The 22,426-nt window shown below is 33.7% G+C and overlaps 2 protein-coding genes across 2 annotated transcripts; both read right to left on the bottom strand.

The window, feature by feature from the left end:
* Positions 1-413: 413 nt before the first annotated feature.
* LOC110901476 lies at positions 414-3,909 on the bottom strand. The gene is made up of 4 exons (XM_022148303.1): positions 3,408-3,909; positions 2,228-3,103; positions 795-1,970; positions 414-556 (listed from the first exon to the last, which is right to left on the bottom strand). Exons 1-4 carry the CDS (start codon positions 3,907-3,909, stop codon positions 414-416), a joined length of 2,697 nt encoding a protein of 898 aa, XP_022003995.1.
* A 5,102-nt stretch (positions 3,910-9,011) lies between these two features.
* On the bottom strand, positions 9,012-10,332 carry LOC110901477 (replication protein A 70 kDa DNA-binding subunit-like). The gene is made up of 7 exons (XM_035982314.1): positions 10,312-10,332; positions 9,956-10,223; positions 9,739-9,838; positions 9,509-9,636; positions 9,328-9,412; positions 9,118-9,253; positions 9,012-9,029 (listed from the first exon to the last, which is right to left on the bottom strand). Exons 1-7 carry the CDS (start codon positions 10,330-10,332, stop codon positions 9,012-9,014), a joined length of 756 nt encoding a protein of 251 aa, XP_035838207.1.
* Positions 10,333-22,426: the final 12,094 nt, after the last annotated feature.

Here is a 22,426-nt window from a genome sequence, read left to right as displayed (position 1 = left end):
TTGTTTTTGTATTAGTTTTACACTGTAAAGTTAGAATATATACATAATGAATCAGAAAAATACCATCCTGAAGCACTTAGTTTGATGGTTTGAAAGTCATTTTTATAATAAGAAGACGCGGGTTCTAATCCCGCTGTCCTTAGTTTTGTTTTTCTTATTCTTTCTTATCTATTTATTAAACGCAAATGACATTAATTGCCTAATTTTTTCAAGTTAAGTTACATGATTAGTGTTGATTCAAATGACATTAATTCATTTTCATAAATTAAATTTTTTTACTATATATTCTCTTTAAAAATTTACTAGGTTAATGCCCGCGAGATGCGCGGCTTCATCCAAAACCATGTTATTTCTTTTGAAATATAATACTTTGTACATACGCATACATTGGAAGAAAAAAAACAAAAAACAATTCAAATTTCGGAAAAAACTTCCTTGTAGACTACATTTGTTGTTTTACTCGTTACATTCCCATCTTTGTCTAGTATAAGCAAGTTCACACCGCCTCTGCTTTTAACTCTTGATAACGCAACATAAAGCTGACCATGAGAGAAAACTGGATATTTCAAATACAATCCAACAGTCGATAGAGATTGTCCTTGACTTTTATTTATAGTCATTGCAAAACATACATTTATAGGGAATTGTCGTCGTTGAAACTTGATAGGAATTCTTTTACCCGACGGTGTTAAACTAATTCGTGGAAGTCCCTATGTTTCCTCCGGATATTATCTCCGCCTCTATAACATGTTTATAAAGTTTAGTAATCCGTAGTCTCGTACCGTTGCACAAACCATTTTGTTGATCGATATTACGAAGCAACATTACAGGTACACCAACTTTAAGGACTAATCGATGATTAGGCAGACCAGAAATTTTTAAACCATTTAGAACATCGGGAGAATATAGTCTCGCATTTGCTTCATTCTTTCCTTGATCGGTTTGACAAATACTATCAGAACTCAGATACTCCACTTCATCGCCAGGAAACGAATCAAGCAATTTTTCATTTATTTCTTGAACAACCTCGTTTGTTGGTGCCAGAATAGCTCTTTCAGCAAAATAATCTTTATCTTTGTACAGTTGAAGAAGTGAAGGATATACAAATTCGATCAGATCTGACATAGGATCCTCGGAACACTTGATTAACAAATCTTCAGGAATATCTATAACCACCTCACAATCATCACTGTCACCGATCTTTCCCTCGCCCAAGTCAAGCAACCAATCCGCAAAACCTTTAATCTCCTCTATATCAGATGCGTTCGCTCCTACAGTTAACCTCATGTTTTTGGTTAACGTAAGGACCTTGCAACTACTCCAAATATACGACGACGTGATTGAAGCATTAACGATATCTCGCCTACTGCCATTTGGTACAACTGGAAGTATTTGTCTAAAGTCACCACCGAAGACCATAACTTTTCCACCAAATGTCATCTCACATTTGAAGATATCTTTCATTGTTCGGTCAAGTGCTTCAAACGCATGTTTATGATTCATCGGTGCTTCATCCCAAATGATCAATTTCGTTTTCTTCAGTAAATCAGCAACGTCATCAGGTAACAACAGAGATGCGATTCCACTTGATGCAACATTTAGTACAATATCGCCTTTACATCTAATGGATGCAGATAATGTCTTCCAAAGAAACGTCTTACCAGTACCTCCGTAGCCATATACGAAGAACAAACCACCAACATTACTATTAACTGCTTCAATTATCTCATCAAACACTAAACGCTGCTCATCGGTTAAGCTGCTTAAATTATTATCAAATTCAATGGCAGTAGCGCTTACATCGTACCTAAGCTCATCAGCAATTAAACGGTTGTCTGCTGAATATATTGATTCACTGTCGGGTTGAGGCATGGACGGAAACCGACTTAAACTTGAGTTGTTACGTAATAAGTAACGCTTAATTTCCAACAACGTTAGGTTCCTTATTTGTTCTTCTGGAAGAGACAAACCTATTAAATTTATGTAAATAAATTATTAAAATTCTTGTAAATAAAAAATGAAATTAATTAAAACTAACGTGTAAAATATAACTGACAAAAATATTACATAACAATTTGCGTACCTTCGATCCTCAAAAGCTTTTGCCGATTGTATAAAATACCATCCGCAAGGTACTCTCATGTGTTTTCCCAAACATGTTCAGGCTTTGATAAGGTATTAGACGCCAACATTGTAGCAAACAGATTACGAAGATAGTAACCAGAACCTGTGTAGTACGCCTCTTTGATAACTTCTATATACTCCTTGTCGTCGTCTAAAAGGCCTCTAGCGTAACACGCATCTCTAAATGTTGGGAAGACTTGTCCATTTACAGTACGAATGTCTTCAAAAGACTTAGGACCTACTACCTTATTAAGAAAAATTCTTAAAAAGTATGCCTCGCCCATAGAAGGATTCACACAATGAATACGACCAATGGTTTTGCCTATTATGTGTTTATCCCATATCCTTTCATCCTTCTTCCAAACAAATTTAGTTGGGAACTCAACGTAAGTAAGGGTGCGCGCCAACGGATCTTTTTCGTTCTTTTCCATCCACCCCAAAAACATCGTAGAAGAAACAGAACGTTTTTCTAGAACACTATCAACTTCGTCATCAGGGCCGTATATAACGTTTTGTTTATCAGGTAGATGAAACGGAAGCCTGATTACAGATGGATAACGATAATGAACATCAAACGCAAATATGCGCCATGAAGCTTCGCACGCCGAGAGATATCTACAATCGTAATACTCTTTGATTTCATCTTTTCCATCTTCAAGCTGACCTTCATCACCATTTGGTACAAAACCAAATTCAGCCCTATCTGGTCCTTTGTTAATGTATTTAAACAAATACTTAATAGACGCAGCCTGGTTACACCATTCGACGTTAATGTGTGCTTGATAACGTCTCAATAGGGTTTTGCTATACGGAACCACGCTTCTGTTATCAAGCTGAATACCAGATTTCTCAATAAAAACACCTGAATCGGCTCTTCTATATACCGGATAACCATTAGAATCTAAAGAAGTCTTATCACAGAACTTCTTAGGAAATTTCTTCGAACATTTACCGTCGACCATACACGGACAATTTGGTTCTGCAACACCACAAGGTCCGTGAATCATATACTCGCTGACAAGAGTATATAGATCTGGTTCTAAGTTTTTGTCAGGTATCTCGGCAGAAATGAAGTTGTCAACATGCTCAACCGAAGGAAGCTAACTTTCGTTATGTAAGAACAGACAGATATGCGCATGCGGTAGCCCTCATTTCTGAAACTCTATAGTATAGACAACTGCAATAGGATAGTTAATATTAAAATACTTATTTTGAAGTTACGGTTATGAATGTAGCATACCAAAAATATTATAATAAAGTAACCGATTTATATGGATCCTTACCTGCCGATGCATTGCCAAATAAAGATTTCTCTCGCAAGTCTTTCATGATTGCGTCAAGCTTAATTTTGAACAATCGGCATAAAATATCCGGCCTATCCTCGGGATTAATCTTCGTGTCCTTTTGAAATCTTTTAATCTCCGGCCATTTAGGATTGCAAGTGATCGTAATGAAAAAATCAGGGTAGCCAAAACATTTGCAAATGGCCATCGCATCATAATAATTCTCCCTCATATAACGCGATCCACCGGTAAACGAAGACGGTAGTAGTACGCGTGTTCCAACCTTTGACATATCTGGATTACCATTTTGTTGAAGCTTTTTAAGGTTATCATATGTCTCAGATCTCAGTTCTTTTTGCTGCATACGTATGCATAGTAATCGTTCACTTTCAATTAACGTATATACGTCAACCAAGAACTGTTGCAAAAGTCTTCGGGCATTGAGAATCAAAGAGAAATGATTCACTCTATCTTGAACATGGTAAGCAAAATACTCTCTCATTGTACATTTTGACTCTTTCTTCTTCGTTGATGCCCTTCCTTCTCTATGAAGAATATCAATCCGGTAACCATCTTCACCAAAGGGGAAAAGCAATGATACTGAAGCGCGAGATAAGAAGGATGAAGCTCGCTAATACGTTGTAGACCATCTTTATTTGACTCAACAACTACATCACGATTATCAAGAGCTTCCTCAATGTTTCCAACAATAAGCGCAGCAACTTCGGACGACGTCGGTAGGTTGTATGTACGACCATCTTTAGACCTATTTGCCTTAAGCCTTAAGTTTAAGTCAACTTGAGGATTATCAACAAACCGATTTCGTACACGTCTATATGTTTTCACCAGCTCATTATTTGAATCTAAAATCACCTTAAGGTACTCTATCAGTTCAGTGTCAAGCATATCAGAACTTGCGGAAGCTGGTTTGTTTGAGTTACTGCAAAGCAATTGTAAGAAAAAAGCAAAAGTATAACTAAAAGTTTATATAACATACAACCAAAAATAAATAAAAAAAATTAATAAATAAATGGTTTCCAGAAATACCTAAATACGGTTTTGCGATTACAGACTTCATTATCTGTGTCGTATATGTAAAGCTGCGCAAACTTTGGTTCACCACCTTCTTTATGAAGAAGACTTCCCAGTGTATGATAATTCTCGCCACTAATTCGGTATACATACGGAGCATTTCCTCTATTGATTTTCGAATCAACTTTACCACCCATTGAAGTGAACAAAAACATAGAATTAAAACGACGAATATTCAGTAAGAAATGCTTGCTCCTTTCGTCTAAACTCTTAAAAAGACTTTGATATTCCAGACACGTCTCTTTAAAATTAGGAAGATGTACTTTTCCATAAGCACAACAAAGCATATAAGTTGTTCTTCCTGAGTAAAGCTTTCCTTTTCCGGCCTCAACTTTCCACAACTTAGCATTACATATGTCGCATACAACTACTTGATCACAATGATCCAAATAATCTATTATTGAGCATAAAAAATATATCATTTTGTGTTATTCGTTATGAAATTAATATAATGACGTTCTTCAAGTGGAACTTAAAGTAGTGAGTGTGTAAGGTACTTACTGTTAGAAACTCCTTTGTATGGATCTTCAACAAATTGTTGAGGAATAATATGATCGTCAGAAGATAAATCAAGCATTGGAATAGGATATACGTTTCTACCCTGATTAGTAGAAAACCTTTGTTTACCTCTTTGTTTCCTATTTACACCTATATGTTGAAACCAACAAAAAAAAATATAGATGTCAAAATAAAAACAAAAAAAGAAATGTTAAAAACATAAATACATAACACCAACCTGAAGTAGATGCTTCAGACAGATTTGTTAAAGGTGTGGTTGAATCAAAACGTGGATCGAAGGTATTGATATAAGAGAATGAACGCATTGGTGTTACGATCCGGCATTCATTTGTATGGGATGCAGAAACATTGAATGACCGAGTAACGTCTTTTGAAATAGAAGATTGGTTACTCAAATTATTTCTCTTATTATCCAAACGCAATTTCCTATATTTTCTTCGTTCAGCTGATTGTTGATGTTCAAGATCATTAATAGCAACTGAAAAAAAAATATGGATATCCGTATAATATCAAATTATACAATAAAATTTGTATTTTTGTATAAAAAACCAAAGAGTTTACCATTTGTAATGTTACACTAGTTATAAATGAAAAAACGTATGCATATGTAAAAAATTATAGAATGTACCGTTTGTAATATTAACCAATGGACTTCTTTCAGCTTCAACTACAACAAAAAAAGTATAAGTCACCGTATGAAACATGTTTATGTATTACATAATTTTTTATTTAAAAAAAACTCATAATCATAATAAATATAATTTAAATATGTAAGTAAATAACACCAACCTGATGTATATGCCTCGTACGGATTTGTTAAAGGTGTGGTTGGCATACGTCGATCAATAGTATTGATATATGGTGATGAAGGAATTGGTGTTACAACACGGCAATCATTTGTATCGGATGAAAAAACATTGGATAATCGAATTACGTTTTCTGTTGTGTTTAACTTGTTGGTCACATTATGTCTCTTATTATCTTCATGTAGTTTCTTTAATCTTCTTCGTTCAGCTGATTTTTTATTCTCAACATCATTATAAGAAACTGAAAAAAATAGATATCCATAAATTATCAAATTATACCTTACCAAACGAATTCCTTTATAAAAAACAAATAATTTACCATTTGTAATGTTAAACAAATTTAAAATGAAAAATTATATTCATGTGTACAAAAATAAAAAATTTACCATTTGTTATATTAGTCAATGGACTTCTTCCAGCTTGAACTGCAACAAATAAACTCCAATGTACCAATCAAATATGTTTATGTATCACATAATTTTTGATTTAAAAATAAAAAAAATAAACACATAATCATAGTAAAGAAACACAAAACTGACTTGCACGCCACGTAGGAATTTGTTAAAGGTGTGGTTGGCAAAATACGTCCATTCATGTTATTGATATAAGAGGCTGAACGAATCGGTGTTACGACATGCATTTGTATCGGATGATGAAACGTTGGATGAACGAATGGGGTTTTGTGAAGTGGACGATTTATTATTTGCATTTCTTCTTTTATTGTCCAAATACAATTTCCTTAACTTTCTACGTTCAGCATAGTCTTGATGCTCAACTTGATTAGGATCAACTGAAGAATAAAATGCATATAGTACTTTTTTAAGTATTTATAAAAAAACAATCAATTCATTTCTAAAAAATTGCAAACATTACCATTCGTAATGTTAGACAAAGGTCTTCTACCAACAGCACCTACAAAATTTTAAGTAAAATTAACATTACTTAACATAGTTACCTAATATATTATTTTTTATTGTATTTGTACACAAATTTAAAAATAAAGTACATACTATTGGAAGGTTCAACACCAATAGGAAGTGGAAATGAAGGTAAAGGTTGACGTTTTGCATGCTTCGGCATATCCTAAAATTGTATCATCTATAACATACCAATGTATTAAAATGACTTAGAACAATATAAACATACAAGTATAATGTAAAAAGATAAAACTTACGTGTATGAGAAATGACCAAACGTCAAAACTTCAAAAAAGATGAATGTGGGGAGAGAGTTTTCTGATTAGACTTGTACAACCTTTAGTATAAAACATTGAGTGTGTATTATGAATAAGAGTAGAGGTTCTTATAGTATTGGAAGTGATCATAAAAAAGGAAACTATAAATTTTTAAAAAAAATTTCGGTTCTAAATGTAAAAAAGGAAACAAATTACCATTAAAATTAAATGGAGGTAAATATTCTAAAATTTAATGGCTGATTTTTTTAAAAAAATGTATAAATTGTCGGTTATAAAATTTATAAAAGGAAACAAATTCATACAAATTATTATCTTTTGATAAATTTAAAAAAAAGTGGAGGTTTACTATATAATTTTATATATAGTAGTTACATAATGATTATAGTAATTACATAATGATAGTAATTACACATTGATTACAACAAATTTATTTACATAAAATCGGTTTATAAAATTTTTATTTACAGTTTAAGTATTTAAAAAAATTATAAATACTTTTAAAAATTATACTTTCTAAACAAAATATAAAGTATCAAAAGGTAAAGATTAAATAAGTATAAGTAATAGAAAACATTCCAAACAAACCATATGTCTCAACTAAAAAACCAATCATATTTCTCAAATAAATAACCAACAACCCATGCATCAAATGAAAAACCAAACAACCATATGTTTAAAATCCAAAATCAAACAAACAAACCAACCATGACAAAACAATCGAAACCACTCAAACACGCAAACGAAACCCAAGCAGCAATATTCGTGAAAAAAATAAATTGTTTTTCTTAAAACTACTTCAACCATGAACTACTTCTCCAACTTTGGAACCAGCAAAATCGTTTCATCATCAACCTGAACATCCGAGACACCAGCCTTTTTAACCTTTGTTGATGATAGAGATATGCTTTCTTCAACTTCATACACGTCAGCAAGGTTACGTTTCAATTCCGAAGACGAAGTTTTAGAACAATATTTAGATGTGCAATCGGGTGTGAAGCTATCACCAATAGAATCCACAGCATCCTGAATAATATGTTCAAAATTAGAAAGTATATAAAATGTTTAAAACATTTGGTATTTTGTAACATTAACTTAAAATACATACCTTTAGAGCAAAAGGGTTTCCAGTTGACATATCACTAAGTGAAACATCAGCAGCCGCCTCGTCCACACCCTACAATTCAAAAAATAATAAGGCTAGGCACAACAAAACTAATAAATCTCATAACATAACTTTAATTCAAAGGTTTGTAATTGTTAACCTGATCAGCTGGAATTCGGCTCTCCAAGGACTCAATGATCGCTACATCATTCACCAACTTATGAACAGCATAACCGTCAATATGGTTGTCAATATTGAATTGACTAATTTGAATCTTGAAGGCAAACTTCTTATCATTCAAAGATTTAAACTGATAGGGAATGGTTTTCTCTTCCAAAGATGCCTAATATACATGAATCAAAATTTATTAAAAAGAACATAGAAATAAGATTTAAACATTAATAATATGTAACTTGTATACGAATTTAAAGAAAGTAGTGATGTGAAATAAGTTACCTGATCCACTTTACACTTCTCAAGCAATTGAATTGCTATCATACCCAACATTTTTCTAGCTTCACGGTCGAACAAAGTCAAAGAGGCAATAGCTGCATAATCTTGTACTCTTATTGGAATCCTAAAACTAAATGCACAAAAAGTGATTCACAAAATAAATACATTTTACATTCCTAAAGTAAAATAAAGTAATCATAAATATAATATAATTACAAATAATATTAGTAACTTACATCGGCGTCGCAGCCACAACCTCCTTAGGACAATCTTGATTTGAGCAAACTAAAACTTGTTTAAACTTCGGTTCTTCAGCACCGTCTTCAGCATCCTCAATGACCATAGTTGTCTCAACCTTCCGAGTGCACTCCTCACAACCAAGGTAGTACCAATCATCTTTATCATCCACAGCCATGATCGTACCAAGAACTATGACCTCACAAGGCTGAAATTATCTGTAAGACATTAGAGTTAGAAAAATGAATTTTTGAAACAAATTTTGTGTAATATATTTATTTAAAATATTAAAAAGTAGACACAAACCTTATCCAAGAGCGTAATATCACGAAAATTGGAAAACGGATGCTTCACTAAAAATTCATCTGCAACGCTTATACTTCCAGATGAACCAATTGATTTCTGACCATTAGAAGATGTTTTACATATCTTCTCAACAAACCTGATTACAATAATGGAAGCAAAAAAATTTAACAACATCAATAAGTAGTTCATATTATTTTAGAAATTGTTTACTTTGTTCTAAATGAACGAATCTCCTCTATGTCAGCATTGATAAACAGCCTTGTTATATGGAAAGCATTAGATAGCGTCGTCTTCCCTGTGTCAAAAAATTAATATCAGATATTAGGATATTCAACTTCGTAAATGATATAAAAATTTTATAAAATTAAAAAAGTATTTAATGATATAATACCTTTATACTTGTTGAAACTACCAAACCGCACAAGCAGAACAACATGAACTTCTTCTTTATGACTCTGAATATAACCAAACATCTCATCGCAATACTCATCCCATAAAGTGCAGCTTAACTTGATACCCCTACATAAATACAAAATAAACATATCAGAGGATATCATGAAATAAAAAAGATACTTGACACTATAGTTAAAATAAACTTAATTTATAATTTAATTAACAGACTCTTCATCCAGCAATTGCAAGTTCATGTATTTGCTATCTTGTCCCATCTTCGTTTTGGTCATCTCTGGTTCAGACCACTCATCTACATATCCAATAAAATCTGAAAAAAAATTGATAAATAAATAATGTAATCAGAACAAAAAAAAATTAAAAATTAATCTATATTTATATATTTCTTAATTTATAATATTGTTGGTATATATGATGAAGTACAAACCAACTCGATATTTGACATCGACTTCACCGCCTTTAATGGACTCAAAAGAGGCTAACCGAATACCATATAAACTTCCATCAAAGTTCTCACACTTTTTAACAGATGTATCAAAGTTTAAGCTAATAGCATGTTCCTTATCAAAGTGTTTGAAATTTGACTTAATGACAGAAAGTTGAGATTTATAAATGTAATAAGACTCGTTTTCATTAAGCAAAATTTCATGTTTTTTCATGAACTTGCTCCAAACAGTTGCCTGCATCCTGGTACCCTAATAAAAACAGAAAAAATTTGATAAGTATATACAAAAATATAAAAAATAAGCTACATTTTAAAAATCAAATGACATTCAAACCAACCTGCTCATCCATGACTACCATTTCAGTACCAACGATTTCTCCTTCTCTTTTTGGATTCACACGAATTCAAAGTCTTAACATCTTGATTTTGATGGTAAACAACTTGGATCTCCAATCAAGATTGTTTAAGAAAGTAACATTATTTTCATCCATTTGAATGATATTTGAGCAGAAATGATATGATTGATGTTAGAAAATAATTCGTAATGAAATCAAATGAATGTATTAACTAAATATATATATACAAATTTAGTTTACTTATTTTTGTAAAGTTAACAAAATTATTAGAAAACAAAATCTTGCCCGAAATTAAAGACATTTTTTATTTTTAGAAATGGGTTTACATTTCTAAAAAAACTACAAATCATCTTAAAGATTTAGAAATTTATTTATCCAAGTTAATTGATTAATTAAATATGGCATGATTGTAATGGTTTACAAAACTTCAATAGAAAATATTAAAAAATGATTCTTACTTTCCATCATTAAAAACTTAAATAAAACGGCCAAATATAATTTAGAATTTCAAACACAAATATAAAAAAAATATATTCTAATTCCAAAACTTTTAATTTCAATAACCAACCTTTTTTATTTTTATAAAAATTTTTAAATGGAAAGTATTCTTAACTTTATATATGCGTGTAAAAAAGGAAACAGCATAAATTCAACCTAATTATAAGTAATCCTATAGAATGTGGCCGTTTTTTTTAAATATATATCGTGGGTTACAAAATTAAAATAGAAAACAAAATCATACGATACTTTATTTTTATATCATTTTCTTTTTGAAAAGTGGCGTCATAAACCATTTTTTCAAACAAATTACGTTAATGAAGTTTAATATGATCAATAATTTTCTTAATTATCAACTAAGAAACATAAAATTTCAAAAAAAATGTTGAATACACTAAAATTAGGATACTAATAAAAAACATGTAGAAAAAAAAACAGAAACACAGTCTAGTCATATAAGCATTCAAAACTAAGTACTTCGGCATCAAATATAAAAGGCCCAAAAAAAGTATCACCAACTTCTACCATGACATCAGATCTACGTAACAACCACACCAAAAACATACCACTAAATGTATTCAAACGATGAACAGTGTATGCAAAAAAAAATATACTACCAAATAATACCATGTACCTTCACCAACTCAGTTATAAAGCAACATAGCTTTACTTTTAACAAAAACCATCTGAAACGAAGAACCAAATACCGGACCGTTTTGTCCCTAACAAACTATCACATACCGGTAACATTGAATCGCAGACAGCATTGTGAGAACTCCTTACCAACAGCCACATTCCAAGTTTGACCTGCAATGTCCTTGATGGTCAAATCCATCTTTCGATCCAATCCATGAGTTTGTGCCCACTTATTCTTCAAACTCTACAAATCAGAATATAAGATTAAATAATAGCTAGCATTAAATCTGGTTTTCATAGAACTAATGACTTCAACTGGATTTACAAAACATACATTAATATTATGAAAACCTAAATAATAAAAACTTACATAAACGTTGTCAAAAACAAAATAACCGGTACTTCGTCATCAACACTCTGTTCAAATACAGGCGCAACAACCGCATTACACACCTATTCAACAGACACTTAAATTAAGTCATCAATTGGTTCTTTTTTTATAACACACACTTCAAGCAGGTAAGTAAGAAGGGCATGCTTACATCTAAACAAACTCAATTCAAAAATCTTAAAATCAACCGTTTCTAAAACCAACAAATGATCAAAATCGAAATACACTATTACAGATTCTAAATAAAAGAAACTGTACACATGAATTAAACACTTAATCGGCTACCAACAACAGTAACATCAACAAATAACAATACATGAACAACGAATTTAAAAACCTAAAACACAAAAAAAAACCCAAACATCATAATCGACTATTAGAGACCATAAAAAAAACTGTACAAATGAATTAAAACCCTAATCTGCTATGACAATCAGTAACATCAACTACTCACAAACGAACAATCTAACAAAACCATTGAATCCAAAAATCGAATCAAAGAAAACTAAATCTTATGTAACTGATGGGGTTGTCGGAATAAAGCATGAATACCATCGAGGAAGAAAGTTACCTAAAAAGATTGGTTATACCTCTTCACTAAATCACCGATTTGATCCCCAACGATGTGATTTCCTGCAAAATTATCCATATCAAAACATATAATCAATCATGAAATACGATAATTAGATAGTACCGTATACGATCTGACTTCAAATCCGATGAGTCTTGAACAAAATTATTGGATCGGTTAAAGTTCATGTGTTCGCCGTCTACGTTCAGAGAGGAAAAAGAGAGAGAGTCCGATTTAGGGTTTTGAGAGGAGAGAGAAGGTTTAAGCGTAAATGAGAAGCCTTGGTTCAATCCTCAATTATGAGGTGTGCCACATAGATGCTGACATGGCTTGCTGAGTTGGCTTGCACCATTGGGTGACATGTGTCCCCCAATGGTTTGTTTTATTATATATATAGATATAGATATTTAAGGGGACCGTACTTTCTGTTCGTAAAGGATCTAAAGATTTTCGAACGTTTTCGAAGACGGTCATGTATGTACACCATTTTAAATATACTAGCCTGATCTCTTTTTGCCTTTGTTTTTGAAAATTACAAACTTTGAATTTTCAAAAAAGTTTTAAAAACTGACCGGATATTTATGGGCCTTTCCACTAATTTTAAGGAGATTTCAGAGTTCTGTCACTATAAAGAGAGAATTTGCTTTCGTCGATTGCCTTATCGTTTCTTGATTTCTTCCGCTCTGCTAACATCTATGCTATAAGATGTTTAAGTTTTTGTTATAAATAACATGAATCTGCAAATTAATAATATTATATTAATGATTCATATCTCAGGCTTTCCTTCTCCATCAAGGGGCAAAACTCTATGGTAGTGTTTGGTATGAAGGAATGGGGGGTGGAATGGAATGGATGATTACGATGGAATGAAGAAAAGGGTGTTTGGTTGGTTAATGGAATGGAATCACCCATTCCAAAAGACATTCCATTCCCTCAAAATCTTTCCTCCCCCTCCTCCCATGTTTTTTTTCCATTTCATCCCCTCTTGCACCATTCATCAAAACCACCAAAACCCACCACCTTCGCCACAACCCCCCACCACCCACCACCGACGTCATCGCCGCCACCCACCACCACCTCACCTTGACAGCCGCCACCGTCGCCGCCGCCACCCACTCGCCACCGTTGTCAGCACAACCGCGACCAACCGCCAACGCCACTCGTTGCCGCCGCCCACCACCATCGTCGACGCCACCACCATCGTCGACGCCACCACCACCGCCACCACTAACCGCTGGCGCCGCCCACCGCCACCTCTGCTACCACCTACCACCAACAGCCACCTTGCAGCCACCACCACTCGTTGTCACCGCCGCACCGCCACTCGCTGCCGCCACCACTACCCATCGCCGTCGTCGACACCTACCACCGCCACCTATAACCACTCACAATCACTACCACCCACCACCACCACTCACCGCTGATTTTTTTCCTCCGTTTTTCTTGCCTACCGAATAATATATAATAATAATTCATTCCATTCACACATGGTAACCAAACAAGACATGGAATGGTAATGATCCATTGCATTCCCTCGTCTATTCTATTACCTCGTTTATTTCATTCATTCGTTCATTCCATTACCCCAATCTTTAAGATATACTATACCAAAAATTTAGGGAATTCTAGTTACAAAGATGTCCAGTTTTTCCTTAAGAATTCTTCAATTTTGTTACATTTTCTTTTAAATTACACCGACCGTATTCCACCACAAATTCTTTTGTAGTTTCAATGGACCTTCTTGCATATCCATGTCAAATCTTTGGAAAATTATCTGTTCGTTTCTTCATAACTAATCATTAGATTCTCATTTATAAGGATGAAGGGGGCACCCCCTAATTAGGTGAGGGAAAACTTTTTTTAACCTAATCATACGTTGCCATGTCATTTCCCATCTATAACTTCCTCTTGTCCAAAAACGTACGGAGTACACCCCTCTTAGAGGAATTGTTTTTTTATTCAAAAAAAAAAAAAAGAAAATTTTTCATTGGTCCATCAGTTCCCTCTCTCCTCCCTCTCTCCTTCCTTTCTTCGATGACTCCCCACCGATTTGGGCCCCCGAATTCTGTCACCGCCTGGATGGCGGCACCACCACCGAGCGGCAACAACGGTCCCCGCAAGGGGTTACCGATTGTGCCCCGCTCACCCTAAGTAGGCTGTTTTTTTTTTTTTGAACGGCAAATTTGGATCACTGACGGGCCACTGGAGTATCATCGTGCCACCAGCAGAACCACCCGATCATATCCATCTCCACTAGGCAATGATACCTATACACCAATTCAGGAGGAAACCCAATAAATCTGAGAAAACCCCCTTTGTGAGAATCGAACCCATGACCTAATGGTCATAAGCCTTATAAGTAGGCTGTTACATGTTCTGGTTATAAGCTCTCTTTCTTAAAACAATGAGATTATTAACATGGATCTGAAACTATTGTAATTATTGTGTTGGGATTTTCCATCTCAATCATGGTGCATGAATCATATATGTGTTTGTCCCTTTAAAGTTAAAGTATACATGTATTCCTAAATGTGTTAATCGTTAATTGCCCATGCTGTTTTTTGTATGAATTACTGAAGGTTCATCGTGGACAGATTTAGAAAATGAAGATTGGCAACAAAAAATCCGAAAAAAGGTTGCGAAAGTAGGCTTCAATGAGGGGAAGACATATTTCACCTCTCCGAGATCTACTTTAGCAGCCTTTTTTCGAGTCTTTATGTATGCTATGTAAAAAGGCTTTAAAGTTAACGTTTACAACTCCACACAACTCTGGGATCGGTGAGATCATCGTTGTTTCTTGTTTATACAACGAGTACATGTCCAGTGTCTTATTTATTTTGGTATACATCAATAACCGATTCATTTATCTTATCAGCTATTGAGTTATTATTTTACGCTCTAACTATCTGCACACCCTGTTTGCCAATCTGCACACTTAGGGTTTACCTACGCTGCGTATAGGTCTATACGCAGCGTATATGGTTAACCCTATACGCTGCGTATAGACCTATACTCAGCGTATATAAACCATGGATTTCAGAGCCTTATTAGCAATCATTGCACAAAAAACAAGGATTTATATACGCTGCGTAAGGACCTATACGCAGCGTATATAAAGCTCAATTTTTGTATTTTTTTATATATTCCTTTGTTTATTTATAAAAAAAAGAAAATTATTTATAAAAAACCAATATTATTGGTAAATAATACAAATATAAATTATAAAAATTAAAAATAATACAACTATTATGAATTATAAAAATTAAAAAAGAAAATTATTTATAAAAAACAATATTATTGGTAAATAATACAAATATAAATTATAAAAATTAAAAATAATACAAATATAAACCTTGTTTTCTGTGCAATGATTGATTATTAGGCACTGAGATCCATGGTTTATATACGCAATGTATAGGTTAATACGCAGCATAGAGGGTTAACCCTATACGCTGCGTATATAAACCCTAGTTTTGCTAGGATTTGGTGTGCCAATAGGCACACCCTTATTTTATTCTTGCAAATTGATATGAAGGCGTGTTAATTTGTACTTCAAACCTTACTTTTTAACCAAATAAGTTAACAAAAGTTATATTCAACTAAGTTTTTTAATAAAAATATTGGTTTCAAAGAAAAATAAAAAGTATGAAGAAGTTGGTATTGAAATGGTTGAGGACGTTCATTCGGGTGTCTATGTGTTGGTCAGTAACTAAAATCATGCATGGTGTTCTTGGAATCCTTGGTTTCGTATCTAGTTTATTTAATAACATTTGAATTCATAACAAGGCTTGCAAATTAGAAATTCAGTGTGATCTGAAGTTTGTTTTTTCAATATTATCATCAAGCAACAACTGGTTTGATAAGAAAGGATTAGAATCCAACTCTGATATTGTTTATCTTTAGTTTTTACTTTTTACGAGATTATTACTTAATTTTTTTTAGCTTAACATGATATTTCCATAGTTCGAGCTAAGTGGTTCACTAATTTGTTTAGATGCATATAGAGGACTTCAAAGTAAGTTTTGTACTTTTGCTATTTCTTAGAGTGTAATAAACATGCTCTTTTGATAGTTGAAGCTCATTGATCTTTTTCTTATACGTCGCGTATAGGCCTCTACGAGGCGTATACATGGGGCAAGTTTGGTAAAAAAAAAACATTTTACCACTGGGGCTATACGCAGCCCAAACCAGGGGTAAAATGCTATTTTTCCCCTTTATATACGTCGCGTATAGGCCTAACAACAGCGTATATAAAGGATGGTTTTTATAAGAAACATTTTTGTACATTATTTATCTCTTTAGCAAAGTTCTACAAGTGTGGAGGAGCAGGCCATCTTGTATTTGGAGGCCCAAGATTGCGTGACAAAATGGACTTCACTAAAATGGCTCTAACTTGGGCTACAGGTGTCCGTTTTGGCGTGCGGCCAGGCGAATCGATCGTGAGAACAAAGCCCATCTTTCTACAAACAGCCATAGGTGGTTTGGGTCATCGTTCGTGCCCAAAAATGCTTATTTCTATGAGTTATTTATTTTTCTTTATGTTTTTAGTACTTTTCGTGGACTTTTATTTCGTTCTAGCTTTTGACCCAAGTGTGTTTTGAGGCCCGTTTTCAATTTACGTTATTATTTATATGGATGTAATGGGAGGAAGCTAATCAGTTTGGAATTATATGAAAAGTCATTTTTCTCTCCCAATTCACTGTTGAGTGTTTTGTGTGTGAAACCCCCAATTTTCGGTATTCTTCGTAAATCAACGAATTTTGGAAGAATCGTTCCTGGCATTCTATGAGAATCAACAGGTCCGATTCCGTATCCCATTTCTAGTCTACATCAGTATAGGCCTCTACGAGGCGTATACATGGGGAAAGTTTGGTAAAAAAACATTTTACCACTGGTTTGGGGGCTATACGCAGCCCAAACAAGGGGTAAAATGGTCTTTTTCCCTTCATATACGTCGCGTATAGGCCTAACAACAGCGTATATAAAGGTTGTTTTTTAAGAAACATTTTTGTACATTATTTATCTCTTTAGCAAAGTTCTATAATAAGTACTTTAACAAAATAAATAAATAAAAAACATTGTTAAGTTTCGTATCGTATAGTATACGTCTCGTATAGCCCTTTTATAGGCCTACGGATGTAGTATCATATCATATAGTGTAGTATAACTCTCATATAAGCCTATAGGTGTAGTATAGTATGATATCTTATCGTATCTTATAGTATCCTATAGTATCGTATTGAATTGTATAGTATAGTGTAGTTTTGTATCGTATCATATAGTGTAGTATAAGTCTCGTATAGGTTCCCTATAGTTCTTATATAGGCCTATAAGACTATACAGGACCTAACTACACCTATACTATTATACGGGTGTTGTGTCGTATCCTATGGTAACGTATCGTATCGTATCGTATTGTATCGTATCATATAGTGTAGTATAAGTCTCGTATCGGCCTATAGGTCTATACGGGACGTAAACTGCACCAATAGTCCTATATGGGTCCTATAATACACCATAGGCCTATACGAGTGTTGTATCATATCGTATAGTTTGGTATCTTATCATATAGGGTAGTATAAGCCTCGTATAGGTTCCCTATAGGTGTTGTATAGGCTTATAAGCCTATACGAGACCTAAACTACACCTATAGTGTTATACGGGTGTTGTATCGTATCCTATAGTAACATTTCGTATTGTATTGTATTGTATTGTATTGTATTGTATTGTATTGTATTGTATTGTATTGTATTGTATTGTATTGTATTGTATTGTATTGTATTGTATTGTATTGTATTGTATTGTATTGTATTGTATTGTATTGTATTGTATTGTATTGTATTGTATTGTATTGTATTGTATTGTATTGTATTGTATTGTATTGTATTGTATTGTATTGTATTGTATTGTATTGTATTGTATTGTATTGATTGTATTGTATTGTATTGTATTGTATTGTATTGTATTGTATTGTATTGTATTGTATTGTATTGTATTGTATTGTATTGTATTGTATTGTATTGTATTGTATTGTATTGTATTGTATTGTATTGTATTGTATTGTATTGTATTGTATTGTATTGTATTGTATTGTATTGTATTGTATTGTATTGTATTGTATTGTATTGTATTGTATTGTATTGTATTGTATTATTGTATTGTATTGTATTGTATTGTATTGTATTGTATTGTATTGTATTGTATTGTATTGTAACGTATCATATAGTGTAGTATAAGTCTTGTTTAGGTCCCCTATAGGTCTCGTATAGTCCTATACGCATGTACGGGACCTAAACTACACTAATAATCCTATATGGGAACTATAGGATACTACATCCATAGGCCTATATGAGACCTATAAGCCTATACGGGACCTATACAAGACTTATACTGTATCATATTATACGATACTACACCTATAGGCTTATACGAGACGAGACGATACTATACATATATGCCTATACAGGACCTCTACTAAACTATACAATACGATAGAGTATGATATTTTACTAGACGTATAGGCCTATACAAGACTTATACTATACTATATGATACCATACTACATTCATAGGCTTATACGAAACTTATATTATACTATACCATAGAATACTAAACAATGATTTTTATTTATTTTTTTTAAATTACTTATTATAAAAGTTTGCTAAAATAATAAATATTGTATAAAAATGTTTGTATAAAAACACTCTTTATATACTCCGCGTATTAGGGCTGTTCACGAGCCGAACCAAACCGATCAGACCTTTGTTCGTACTCGATTCGTTTACAAACCGATCCGAACCAAACCAAGCGTTTTTTCAACCGAGCCAAACTCGAGCGAGCGTCTTTCGATCCGAGCATTTTTTTGAACGAACGTCGAGCGAGTATCGAGCGTCACAGAACAAACAAGAAAAGTGACAATGGGAGTGCTAGCTATTAGAATAAAGTGCAGTTTTCGTCCCTGATGTTTCGTCCAGTAGAACACAAGTAAAAATTTAACAAATAACAAGGAATACAAAAAACTCAACTAGTTCTATCGAGATTAGCTAAGCGGGAAGATAAATTGTCGATCGATTGAAATATACCCTTGTTTTATCGGAAGTTTGAAATTGAATGAACTGATTGAAGCAAAACCCTGGCGAGTTGTGTGAGATTAAATATATAAATATTATAATATATAATCTTGTAGCCATTATAATCATTTATATTATATAGTTCAAAATATATTAATAACCTATTAATAATTAGTTGGTAATTGTTGATGGACCATATTACCCTTATTAACTAATTAGGTTTCCTCTTGGGTGTATATGTAAGGAGATTATTAGAGAGTTTAAGGGTTACACAATTTAGAGAATCACACAACCCTCATAGCATCATTCACGGCTCTCTCTCCATAACCGAAACCAACCCTAGTTTCGGTTCATCACCATCATAACGTTACACCCTAAGGAGGAACCAGATCATCCTGACAAGTATGTCGAACTCAATGGCTGCATCTCTGACTGGATTCTCTGCTGGCCTGTTTGCTGTAACAGGTATGTAATTCATGTTTTCCATAATGTTTAAACAGAACTGATCAACATGTGGTATCAGAGCATATGTTGATAAATCAGTTCTGTTTTCGTATCCATCATTCTGGGATCATAATCTGGAAAACAAAAAATTTTAAAGCCTTAAAAATCTCGGCTGTTTTCGTTTTTATTTGAGCCGAAATCATTGTTTGAGTAAAGGGTGGTTTATTATGCCACTCGAAATCATTATGGGTAAATTGATATCCGAAATATGTTAATAAAAGTCTTAAAATTCAGGTTTCGGATCCCAGAATTATTTTTTAAATTTTTAGGGTTCATCATATTGTTCTTAGAAAACTCGAAAATTCCTTAAGTTTTGGAATATAATTTTGGATTAGTGGATGTTTTTTCTGTTTTGATCTGAATTTTATCTATTAAAATTTTTGAAAACTGTTAATAGATTTTCAGTTATTATTTTCGAAATCTTTTGATAAGTTTAGATCAGCAATAAAACAGGAAACACTATCCCACAATCCCTCAAATTTCGAGCTTTCAGTTATCATCACAAAACAGCTGTTAACAGTGACTCGAGACCATCAGATTACGACTCGAGACCATCAGATCTCGACTCGAGACCATAAGGTCTCAACTCGAAATCATCAGGTTCTCAAAACTTTACAACTCGAGACAAAGGTCTCGACTCGAGACCATAAGACTGCAACTCGAGACAAAGGTCTCGACTCGAGACCATAAGGTTGCGACTCGAGACCATAACCTTCACAACTCGAGACTAAGGTTGCGACTCGAGACCATAACCTTCACAACTCGAGACCAAGGTTGCGACTCGAGATCTCATAACTGACTCGAGATCTCATAATTTAGTCGAGACATGACTCGAGACCTGACTCGAGACCTCACTCGAGACATCAGTCGATACCGCTAACAGGTGGTTTGCTATTAAATACTTGGTTTTGTTAACACTTAATTAACTAAATCAGAATCAGATAATTTTTACAAAACCAAAAATAGCTTAGCTTGAATGAGCTTCTGATGTATTAATTCTGGCCAAAGCTGATTTAATACATCTATTTATTGTTTAAGTATTATAAAAGCCATGTTGAGTGTGCATTACGAACGTGAAATGTCTTAATTCTGGCCAAAGCTGATTTAATTCATTTATGTTTAGCATGCTTGACAAGTGCATAACTAAAGTGATTGTCTCATTTCTGGCCAAAGCTGATTTGTCACGATTACTTTGCACACATACTTAAATGATTACACTTCTGGCTAAAGCTGATTTGTCTTCGTTTAAGTAGAATTTTTTAACTAAGTCTATTATTTTGATGTTAGTAATAGACAATATCACAGCTTCATAGTTAAAATGGTCATTATTTATGCCTGCCTTAGTATAACATGCCCTTAGATCACATTAGGACTTCTTTCTTAGTATCATAACTTGCTCATCTTATTTCCACTATCAGCACCCAATTGCGGGATTCCACCTTTGACTGGTGATAACTTTGCTGAATGGAAGGATGCCCTCATGCTTACACTAGGATTGCTAGACTTCGATTATGCTCTTAGAGAGAATAAGCCAGCAGACCTTACTACTCAAAGTACTGCTACTGAGCAGATAGTTCATAAAAAATGGACTAGGTGTAACTGCATGTCTCTCATGTTCATGAAGCATTCCATTCATAATGCAATTAGAGGAGCTATTCCTGATTCTGAGGATGCTAAAACCTACCTGGCTTCTGTGGAGGCTCAATTCAAGGGAACATCAAAAGCACACGCTAGCACTCTTATCCTCAAGCTGGTAACAACTAAGTATGATGGGAGGAGCGGCATTCGCGAGCACATCATGATGATGCATGACATGGCCAATAAGCTGAAAGGGCTAGAGATGGAAATCAGTGATGGTTTTCTTGTTCACTTCATCATCACTTCGCTTCCTTCGTCCTATGAAGCATTCAAGATCAATTACAACACTCAGAAGGACAAATGGACGATGAGTGAGCTGGTCGCTATGTGCGTACAGGAGGAAGAGCGTATGAAGATGGATCGCACTACTGATGTTGCTAACTTCACCACCTCCAACTCTAAGAAGAGGAAGAACAACTATCAAAGAAAGGATGCTTCCAAGGTCCAAAAGCCAAATCCTAATACAAGTGCACCTTCTAGCTCTAAGAGCTCCTTAGGCAAACCCTATTGCAAGTTCTGTAAGAAAATAGGACATAAGCAAAAGGAATGCCCTGACTTTAAGGACTGGCTGGCTAAGAAAGGTAACGATTTTTTCATGATACTTGAGTCCTTTAATTTAAATGTTCCTGCTAATTCTTGGTGGTTTGATTCTGGTTCTATGGTTCATGTAACTAACTCTACTCAGGGATTCCTTTCAATCCGGAAGCTGTGAAGAAACCAAAGAACACTTAAAGTTGGGGATGATCGGGAATTAGAAGTGAAAGCTATAGGAACATTACAACTATTTTT

This window comes from Helianthus annuus, chromosome 13 (genome assembly GCF_002127325.2).
Source record: "Helianthus annuus cultivar XRQ/B chromosome 13, HanXRQr2.0-SUNRISE, whole genome shotgun sequence".
NCBI classification, from domain to species: Eukaryota; Viridiplantae; Streptophyta; class Magnoliopsida; order Asterales; family Asteraceae; genus Helianthus; species Helianthus annuus.
This window is presented reverse-complemented; position numbering and strand designations above follow the sequence as displayed.